The sequence below is a fragment of the Egretta garzetta genome, unplaced genomic scaffold, assembly GCF_000687185.1.
Source record: "Egretta garzetta isolate BGI_Z169 unplaced genomic scaffold, ASM68718v1 scaffold211, whole genome shotgun sequence".
NCBI classification, from domain to species: domain Eukaryota; kingdom Metazoa; phylum Chordata; class Aves; order Pelecaniformes; family Ardeidae; genus Egretta; species Egretta garzetta.
Genome location: NW_009258673.1, coordinates 1,228,580 through 1,239,408, shown reverse-complemented (window position 1 = coordinate 1,239,408; position 10,829 = coordinate 1,228,580). Strand labels below are relative to the sequence as shown.

Here is a 10,829-nt window from a genome sequence, read left to right as displayed (position 1 = left end):
GTGACCTCTAGGGGTCCCTTCCAACCCAAAACATTCTATGATTCTATGATTTTCCTCTTCTCTCACTTAATGTGACAGTTACAGGGTTTTTAGGTTTTGAGTGATCACTTAACGGGTCATTGTTTTGGAATTGAATAATAAATTTCACCACGATAACTCAATGATAATATGTTGACTTAAGTGTGGCAAGAAAATATATTAGATATTCAACCCAGCAGATAGCTGGTAGAAACCTGACATTTAATGAACAGGTTCGGTAGAAGGACAGCTAAACTGCATGCTTGTTGGGATACGAATCCTCGGGGCAGCTGTGGGACCCATGTGTGTCACCAAGGAGAACTTGTCTTTAAGAGAGCATCTTTCAACAACAATCAAAGAAGTCGTAATTCTCTTTTATGGCAGAACTTCCAGGTTTTCTACCAAATTCTCTAGAGCTGAGAACATTGTTTTCAAATGCATTTGTACACCAAATTTCCATCAAAACGAAAGAGTGAAACAAAAAGCTAGGTGAGAAATGGCCTTGAAGGACATGGACTAAGGGGATAGTTTGCTGAAGGGTGTGTTTGACCTATTCCATCTTCATTAACTGATTTCTAAGCAGTCAGTGTGGACTGAAATTTGTGACCCGTAGTCAGAACGTTTTTTGGTGGGGGCTGTCCCAGTGTGGGGTACAGAAAGCTGGCCGTAATACCTGCAGGGCAGCGTGGCTATACCAGTAGTGACAGGACTTTGATGGTTTGGCCTTGAAAATGGATGATTTTGAGGTTTTTGCAGCTGAATTAGATGGGCCAAGTAAGACAGGGCTCAAGTTCTGGATTGTTGGGTTCTTGTCTGAAGAACGGTTTTGAAGCCTCAGAAATTCACATCCGTCAAGGAAGCAGGGAGCTGCCTGGAGCAACGCTCGTTTGCTGGGCATCCTTCGTGACATGTCACTGTAAGTTCTGTTCTGAAAAACCGTTCCTGAGTGGTACTTCTGGGATCTTCATACCTGTAACTCGGTGTTAAGACGGTGCAGCACCACGTCAACCGTAATGCAGCCACGCGTTGCTTCTCTTCGGGTGTCGTTACCGGTCAGGCGTATGGCAGTACTCAGCTCGAATGCTGTTGCGGGAACTCTTACGGAGAAAAGGATCAAGATGCAAAACCGCCGTACCCTCTGGCAGAGCAAGGGGTAGGGATCGCACGCAGTGGACGCGGACTTGCAAGCGATGCATCTCTCGTGCCAGCAGAAGTCCCGTTGTGCAAGCTCAGGGACGAGGTTCACAGGAGCATCTGCAGCAGCAAACAGGGGGTGAAGCAGGCCAGATTTGTAACGGGAAGCTTTGGAGAAGCTGGAAATACACGGAAGTGTAAAAGGATACTGGAAAGACCATACTACTGGGGTCTTCTTCTTGTGGAGATAGAAGATAACTTCTCCTCAGAAAAATATATAGTCTTACAGGACAGAGGATGAAAGTGTTTAAGGACAGGGACAAGCGTCTGCCTGAAGGAGAGAGCTTCTGGGATATCAAGGGTTGGAAGATTTCTTGCATTTGCTGTGTAAAGACAGGATAGGCCCTTGTAATTTTGCCTGCTTAGAAGATGCCTGTGTTCAAGGAAGGGTTGTGTTCAACTCATCGTTGAGGTTAGCTAATGACAAATCTTAGCAATGCCAGCTCTGCTGTAAGAACAGGTTAGGCTTCTGGGAGATACATGAAATTAAAGGAGATTGTGTCCCCAGAAGCAGATAACCCAGCGAGGAGCGTGTAAACACAAACACTCTGGGATGATAAAGTACTCAGAAATAATTCTGCAGCTTGAGACTGGCGGAAATGAAGCTCAGAGGGAGTTATTTGAAGCATTAGCCAGGTCTGTTTGGCCTGCAAGCAGAGGTGTACATAAAGAATATTACTGGACATCACCAAGTGCAGCAAAGGCAAGGAAGGGCAGAGATGTTGGTTGGGGGCGTGACGGGCAGTGCAGAGATCTGGTACCACGTTCTGGTACCAGGCAGGGCCCGGAGGAGACAGTGGCTTGAGGGACACGTGTACGTGAGAAGACGCAGAGAACTATTGGCCTTTAAGACCTTGGCTCAGTCCTTGATGCCGAGGAAGCTTGGTGTGGTGGGTAGGAAGAAATGTTTGGTGCCCGTTATCCTGGGGCTGCCGGGCAGTGGCTGCTTTGGTGGGTTCTCACCAGGGTTGAGTTCCCGTGTGGTCGCAGGGATGCGATAAGGAACAAGGGGCATTTGCACCATTGGAAACGTCACTGCTGCAAGTGTGCTTCTGCCCAACCTGGCTAGGGAATTTCAGTGGCCAGAGAAAGTCACACAAATACTGCCGAAAGGTCCCTTGGAGTGATGCTGGAAGCGTGAAAGGTGGGAGGAGGGCGCAGCAGCGCTTCGCTGGCCATCTCCTGAGCTGGGAGCCCCAGCCTGGTTCTCCCCAGCTGGGGAGCTGGTGCCGCAAGCACTGGAGTGCCTCCGGCCGAGCTGGGAGCTCCTGCTCTTACCACTGCTGGGACGGTGGTGGTGGGTATGTGGCCCCAGGTCCTTCACAGCATGGTCTTCAGAAGCAACAGGACACGGAGGGGGAAGGTACGAACCCAGCCTTTCCCGGCCTGATGTTCTGCTGAAAACTAGGAGTGGGTTGTTACCGTCGCAGGCTTTGGGCTGAATCTGGAGCAATGCCAAGTGGTTGCAATTTATCTTCAGTTCATCTAAGGATTTGCACTCTCTCAGCTGTAGAACTTGGTGGTTTAAAGCGTCGCATGCATGGGGCCCATTATCTAGTGTTTTCTGGTGTGGAAGAGGAGAAGTAATTGGAATTTGCTTCTATGATTATTTCTGTGACATACAGAGTTGCCCTGTTTTTCCGCTAGCCTTAGGGGCTGTTGCTTCATGCAGGTGTAAAGCTGTTTACTTAAAAAAAAAAAAAAAAAAAAAAAAAAGCCAAAATCCACTAGCATCTTTCCTAACTCCCCCTCTCCCCCCAAATCACAGTCTGCAGTGTGCTGGTCAAGACATAATCCTGTTCCTTTCCCTGTAGGTGACGACTTCATCAGGAAGTAAGTGCTTCTCGTGTCGTTCTGCAGCAGAGCGAGATAAATGGATGGAAAACCTGCGGCGTGCCGTGCACCCAAATAAGGTAGTGGCTTTGAGGAATTGCCTCTGTTATAGTTCAGTTCCTCGTTATTACATTTTATAGCCCAGTACATAGTAGCAGCAGGGGACGTATTGTCATTTCAGTGAGTAAGTGTAACTGTGGGTCAGCCTTTTTCCATATTGCTTTCTTCCACAATTATATTTACAGGCAAGTGCCAATTATTTCTTCCCCTCTTTTCTCAGCACATGCTGCTTCAGCTGTTGCTAAGAATTGATCAGACCTGAAGAATCTCCCATCTTCCTCTGTTACTGATGATGCTTTATGTAGGACTTCCCACCTCCCAAAAGCTCTGGGACAGATGTCAAGTAGCTGCCAGCAAAGTTACAAGACTGAATAGCCTGAAGAGTTCACGTATCACCCTTCTTGGCTCTGGCAGTACTCGCTGTGTCTGCTTTAGCGATGGAGAAACTCAGGTGCCCATCGCGGCGAGTGCTCTGAGGCGGTAGTGGAACGTAGCTTTCCCTTCTCCAGTCAGCTGAGGTGGCAAAGTCATCCCCACTGGGATCTACAGAAGCAAATCCTCCCCTGCGCTAGCACACAGGGACACCCACTACGCGGTTCTATGGCTCACTGACACTAAGTCTGTCCTAAACCAAAACCTGCTTCTCCCTCTGGAGTTAGCTAGCAAAGATTGATCAGGACTGATCGGCTGTGGGATTTCACAACCGATGGGCTCAATCAACGAGTCTCTGCTGATCAGGCAAACGATGGGATCTTGTGAATTCATTCCTGGCGTCAGAGCTGCGTAACTCTGCCTGCACGTTAGGGCCAGGCCTGGCGGGTTGCTAAGGGAGCCTTCCGTGTCAGCGTTTTTTGTTCCCAGCGCGGTGCCAAATGCCAGGTAGAGAGAAAAGATTTCCTTCGGTATCGGAAGCGGAGCAGCAGAGGGGAGAGGTGGGCTCCTGCCTCCAGCAGCGTGCTCTGCACGAGGGGTTCACTGGCTCTGGGGCCTTCCCGGCGCAGCAGCCTGGCAGTGATGATCTGTAAGAGCTGCGTGAGGTTTGCATGGTTACACTTAACCGTGAGAGAAGTCCCGGGAATGTGAGTTGGGGCTGGGCACGTCCCTACGGCTTTGAAGATGCAGTGTTGAGCGGAAATTCACTTGGTATTGTGCCCTCATCTCAAAACATGCCATTAACTGATGGCTAACTTTCCATCTTTGTTCGAGTTCATAGACAATAAACTCTCAGTATCCGACTTCGTATTTCCATCAGAAATTCGGCGTTCTCCTGTAGTTCCTGTCTGTACTTCCTGAACCGACAGTACCCCGTTGTGGGCTTCCAGCAGAAATGTTCCTGCCCCAACTCCTCGGCTGTGGTTGTTGTTTCAGTGAGGGGTTTCCAAACAAAACGGGTTACTGCAGAATCCCTAGCAGCGGCTCAGCTGCAAGGGCTTTGTCGTCCAAGTCAACAAATGCCCCTGGACGTTCTTCCAGGATGAGGTCAGCATCACTGGGGAGCTCTTAAAGATCCTCAGCATCCTCTGCTCTGTTACTGTTTAAAAGATACACAAGCCAAGTTTCTATTTCTGAGTTGTAACGGTTCCCCTGTGGAACTCACTCTGTCTCCCGTAATTCCTCCCGGTGCTTTGGCTGGGTGCTCTGGACTTCTGCCCTAACCTGATCTGGTTAGCGGTGTCCCTGCTCCCTGCAGGGGGGTTGGACTAGGTGACCTCTAGGGGTCCCTTCCAACCCAAACCATTCTATGATTCTATGAAAATAGCGTGAGGTTTTGTAAATGCTTCTTTCCCTGCCAGAGGTGGTCGCGTTCCAGCCACGGATGAGGTGATCCCTGGGTGTGTGTTCAGGTCCCTTTACTGTTGCTCTGTTACGGTAAAGAAGATGTACTCTGGTGCTGCGGAAAAGCGGCTGTGCTGAAAAAGGAGGTGGTTGTGAGATACCTGTAGCATAGCTTCTGTTTTGCGAAAGCCATTCATGATCACTGAGGTTCTCCGGGGTTCTGCTGAGGCCCTCTTGGTGGTGAATGGGAAACGGTACATTTATGATTTGGAGGGGTTTTATCTTCCTTGTTCCTTATATTAATTTGCACCAACAGACATGGAGAGTACGGTGATATTTGGAAAATTAACATAAGTAGTGTTATTATGCAAATTCCTGAGAGCCAGTATTTCCTTAAAATAAAATGTAATTAAGTCTCTGCTCATTTAGCACATCCGAAATAATTAACTTGTATCTCCACTTCTGTTGTGCTTGGCTTTGTGGGTTTTTTATTGACCTTTTTTTCTTTGCATCTTTTTTTCAGGACAACAGCAGAAGGGTAGAGAATATGTTAAAGTTATGGATTATTGAAGCCAAGGACCTGCCAGCTAAAAAAAAGTACTTGTGTGAATTATGCCTGGATGACGTTCTTTATGCACGAACTACCTGTAAATTGAAAACTGATAATGTATTTTGGGGGGAGCACTTTGAATTTAATAACCTCCCATCGCTCAAAAACATTACGGTGCACTTATACAAAGAGACTGACAAGAAGAAAAAGAAGGACAAGACCAATTTCATTGGACAAGTGAACATCCCCGTCAGCTCTGTCACGGGCCGGCAGTTTGTAGAGAAATGGTACCCAGTGGTCAGCCCCAACCCTGGTAAGGGCAAGTCCCCGGGGCCCATGATCCGCATCAAGTCACGCTACCAGAGCATGAGCATTCTGCCCATGGAGATGTACAAAGAGTTTGCCGAGTACATCACTAACAATTACATGGTGCTGTGCTCGGTGCTGGAGCCCTCGCTGAGCGTGAAGAACAAAGAGGAGATGGCGTCGGCGCTGGTGCACATCCTGCAGAGTACAGGCAAGGCCAAGGTAAGACCCTTCCTCATCCCTACCCTCCCACCAGAGACCGTCAGGAGCAGGCTCTGTGTTGGGTTTTGGGAACCGCCCCATCAGTTGGGCTTCAGGCCTAGCCGTCATTAACGCACTCTGATTTCGCTTCTCATTACAAACAAGTCGGTAGCGAATTGCTTAATTAGCAGAGCGGTCAGTGGGACCACAAGATATCAACCAAGTCATTTTTCTCTCCTCCTGGAGGCTCGGGGCCAGGCTCTTACTTTATAAACGGGCACAAATGGGTCGGCAAGCATGAAGGCAGTTTGCAGGGGTGAAATGCAAGCGATGACGGCTTAAGCTGAGCAGCCTGTGTGTGCTGGGTATTCCTGAGGGAACCAGCAGGTTCCCTGCTCCGCTCCCTCCCTCTCACCGTGCTGCTGTGCTGAGCACCCAGCACGGCGGGAGCCGATCCGGGGGGAAGAGCATCTTGAGAATTCCAGAGCAACGTCTGCCTGCGGGCAGTTTGCAGGGGTGAAATGCAAGCGATGACGGCTTAAGCTGAGCAGCCTGTGTGTGCTGGGTATTCCTGAGGGAACCAGCAGGTTCCCTGCTCCGCTCCCTCCCTCTCACCGTGCTGCTGTGCTGAGCACCCAGCACGGCGGGAGCCGATCCGGGGGGAAGAGCATCTTGAGAATTCCAGAGCAACGTCTGCCTGCGGGCACGCGCGTCTCTGAATCAGCTCTCAGTCTTCGGGGTCTGTCCTGATGCTTTTGGAAGGGGTGGGGAGGGGGGCTGATGCCGGCCAACTTGGAAGTGGTGGAAGTTCAGTTTTTGTGGACCACTTTGAACATCCTTCATGATTGGGAATCCCCTGCTGGGTCTAAGGAAGCAGGAGGCCAGGAGGAGGCAGAGCGTGGGATTTATTCCTGAGTGTGGTCTGCGAGGGTACGGGCAGGGTGAGCAGAGCTGGATGCCCCCTTGCTGGAGCGCACAGGCACGCGCTGAGGTCCCCGGCACAGGGGGCACGGAGGCGTGCGACCATCGTCTGCCACAGAGCATCCTTCGTCCCCGCTGGCGCGGCACAGCCGTGGTGGGCAGTGCCAGCGTCAGGAGGGCAGGAGTTACAGCATCAGCATCTCTGTTAACGTCTCTCTGAGCTCTGCAGGGGGGAGCTGGGGAAGAGCAAGATTTCCAGAGCTCCCTGAGCTCACCTGGGGAGCAGTCTCAAGGCTCTGCTTCCTCCGCAGCTGCCGCCGCTGCCTGGGACCGTGGCGGGGTTCGTGGATTAGACTGAGCTACCATCTGTCAAACAGAGAAGTGCCGTGGCCTCCTGATCTAGTTCAAGGCAGGCAAAGCTGGCTTGAGAGGATTGCGAGGCCGTGGGCCTGGTATTGCAGAGGCAGAGAAAATAGCTCAGTTGAAGCCTTCCCCCGATCCCGGCAGCAGTGCCAGACCCCGGGAGCGCAGGGAAGGATGGCGGTCCCGGTCCCCTTGGCTGCGTTACCCTCAGTGGGGACAGCGGTGGCTTGCGATTCATGGCACGTGGAATAACGGGACGCTCTGTGGTTACAGAAGGAGAGCGTTGTAGGTGTCCCCCTCCTCGCTCCGTGTGCCGGGGTCTCCGCGCGTGGTGTCCGGGCACAGCCCTGCCTTCCAGCCCCGCGCCCTGGGGGCCGTGCTGCCCTTGGCTGCGGCTCTGGTGGCAGGAGTGCCGGGGCTCCTCTTGGGATGGCGTTGCCATGAAAGACCCTCTCCGTGGCTTACACGGTTCTGGTGCAAAAGGCTCCCGGTCCGTCACCCTGATCCCAGCCACCACGGATCATGTGCGGGCACGGCTGGGAGCTGCTGCTGCTGCCGTTTCCCTCTCCTCGTCGGTACTGGGGAGGCTCCGGAGAGAGCAAGTGCGTTTCTAGACATGTGTCTGCATCAGTGCTCGAGATCCCAGAGGCTCTACATGGGGGACACAACAGTAAACAGGCTTGATGAATTTTCCCCTAAAATGGAGCTGCTGCTTTCCCTGCCTGTCATCTGCCATCAGCATTAGCACAGGGTTTAGGGAGCTGTCAGAGCAGCGGGAGTTATTGGAGCATGGGAACCGGGTGGTACATCCTTTGTAGAGGAGGACAAGTGGAGAAGGGGAAAAGCAGCAGTAAGGTAAAAAAAACAATGAATGGGAGAGGAAAACTCCCACTCACCCCTGCTTGTGTGATGTGGGTGCACCCTGCCACCGCTGGGGAAAGCTCCCTGGTATCTGAGCACCACCTCCTAGGGAGGGGACACAGGAGACCTGCAGGCTGGTGCCCGGGCTGCACGGGGAGGCTGCGCTGGTGTTGTGGTCCGTGCCCTCCGCCGGGCAGCCCCCCTCAGCCCACCCCAGGGAGAAGGACCGGGCAGGATGAGTCCAAGCACTTAAAAAATTCTTGATAGCCGTGCTGCTCTTCCCGAGCATCACCCGGCTGGCCCCTCAGCAGGGCTCTGAGCACCTCCCTGGAATTTCAGAAACGAACACCAGTCTCTTACTTTTTCTCCCCAGCCGGTCTGCAGCAGAAGCAGTTTGTTTTGTTTTTCTTTTGTTTGTCGGTAGCGTAGCTCTGTGTGTGTTTGCTGGGGAAGGTGCGTGCCTGCAGGCAGGTCTGGCTCTGAACTGCATCTGGTTTTGATGGACACGGTTCCTGCAGCCCAGGCTCACCCAGCACCTAACGCCGGCTCGTTCGGAGGCACCGCTAAGCAGGATGGCAAAACGCCGTGGCCTGAAGTGGGGCACAGTGGGGTTTGAAATGGGGCTTAGAGCCTGGGAACAGATCCTGGTGGGCCAGGAGCAGGGGATGGTGGCGGGGAGCGGCGTGCTGCTGGGTGAGGCTTGAGGCTGCAGAAGGTGGGGCCGGGTCCCAGCCTCTGCTGGGCGAGGACCTCGGCCCCAGTCTGGCACTGGTGAGCACCCTGCTCCCTGGCACTGGTGTGAGGGGCTGTGGGGGTGCGGCCCCCTCCTCCGGCCTCTGTCCTCCCGTGACCCCCTGAAGCTTGGCCAGGCTGGAGGTGCCTTCCCCGTCCGTGTGCCTTGCCAAGAGCCTTTCCAGTGCCCTCTTCAGAGCCCCCCCTGCCCTCAAGAGTGCAGACGTGGCAATCAGCAGCCACTAATTTATTTTGCTGATAAAGGGGGTCTTCTGGATCTTGGCTGCTGTAGCTGATGCTAAAGCAGCAATTACAGTTGGAGTGAGAAACAAGTGTCCAGTAGATTATCTGTGAAGACTCGTTAGCAGCTAATTGCTCTTGCGCTGTTTCAGGCCCTGTTTTCCTGTAGCGATTTGCTGTAAGTATGGTGTAATCCCTTAATGAGGCATGGCCATGGTACGTGTGCCCACCCAGAGCCACGCCGCAGGAGTTCCCGTGCGGGAGAGCGTGATGTGGCGAAGGGCGATCCTTCCCTGCAGACACCGCGCGCGGCTCCTTGACAGTAATGAGCTGTCCCCCACCAGCCAGGTGACACGATCTGAAGCTGCAAAAACCCAGCGGCACTGCCTGAGTCCCTCCTGCTGAGAGGCGCCGCACGTAAAGCTGCAGGCAGAAGAGGGACGAGGGCTGCAGCTGAATTTTCTCCCTGGGCTTTGTAGCCATATTACAATAGATTAAAAGGTGGAGAATGAAAGCAGAGGGTTCTTTCCGGAGTCAAAAGTCCATGCTTCCTTTGATTTCTGTTTGGCGAAGGGAAAAACTTCATCCCTGCGGTGCTGCACCAGGGCTTGGCGTGCACCAGGGCACGCCGGGAACCCCCTGACCAGCCGCCAAGGCAAATAGGTGAGGGAGAGGAGAGAGGGAGAGGAGAGGGGAAGAGCATTTGGATAAAGTTAAGGGTGCAAGCAGTCTGGCCAAGGGCGCTGCCCCAGCCCGCTGGGAAGTCTGACAAACACCCAGAACTAAATCAGCGCGCTCAGAGCGAGCGGTTCTTCCCGCTCCGTGGTTATGGCGAGCAGGGCCTGGAAGAGGCATCGCTGTGCCGTGGGAGGGACGAAGTTTTGTGGCTGGACACAGAGGCGGGCGCTCAGCATCTGTCCTTGACTTGTTATGTGCTGCATCTTCCCCGCGAGAGCACTGAAAAATTGCTACCTGCCAGGGTGTGGGGAGCTGCCTGTTTTCATGTGTTTTGTAACCCACAGGCAACAGACACAAAGTCATAATTATTTCTGTTGCCGTGCTCGGTGTTGCTGGGTGCTCACCCCTGCCATTAGCGCGGCTTGATGTGGCCCCTGTGATGTGGTTATGGATAGGCAGGCTGCATCCTTCCCAAAGCCGGGCCGATTGTGACTTCCCATGCTTCCAGAATATTTCCCGTGCTTAGATTTGTTTCGGAGCGCTCTTACAGCTTTTGGATCTTAGCTCATGACCATAAATATATTAAAAAACTCTTGTCCAAATGGTTGGTAGATCAAACCCAGCATTAGACAAAGCTCTAACTAACCAGCTGCTCACTTGAAATAAATATTTATTGTATAGTGAATGGAGTGAAGAATAAACATGTGTCCCTGTTTGTTTATGCTGCAAGGATTTGCTTCAGCTAAGCAGATGTATTCCCCCCCCCATGCGAGCCTGCTGGAAACTCCCCACGTTCCCTTCCTCGGCCGTGTGGGGTGTTTGGTCAGAGCTTTGCTGGCAGTGCTGGTTTTAAGTGCAGAACCTGCAAATACCATGCCGGGCTGCCTACAGGCGACTGCTCAGCTCCGGGAGGGGACCAGGACATGAGTGGCACGGCCAGGGACGCTGCTGGGCTTGGAGGCTGGTGCTGCCGGGGCTTGGTCGGTCCCCTTGGGGAGCACCGCTCCCTTACCGGCGCTGGAAGGGCTGCGGGCACGGGGGCGTGAGGGTGCTGCGTACCTTCAGCTGTAGGTGAGACTGGCAGCGGCCGTATCGT

At 52.9% G+C, this 10,829-nt stretch overlaps 1 protein-coding gene across 1 annotated transcript in view; it reads left to right on the top strand.

The window, feature by feature from the left end:
• LOC104135225 (DAB2 interacting protein) overlaps window positions 1-10,829 on the top strand; it is a 177,506-nt gene that overhangs the window by 138,085 nt on the left and 28,592 nt on the right. Inside the window, exons 5-6 of the mRNA XM_035888607.1 lie at window positions 3,027-3,125; window positions 5,405-5,959. Coding sequence (XP_035744500.1) covers window positions 3,027-3,125; window positions 5,405-5,959 — 654 coding nt within the window. The remainder of the gene's footprint in view (window positions 1-3,026; window positions 3,126-5,404; window positions 5,960-10,829) is intronic.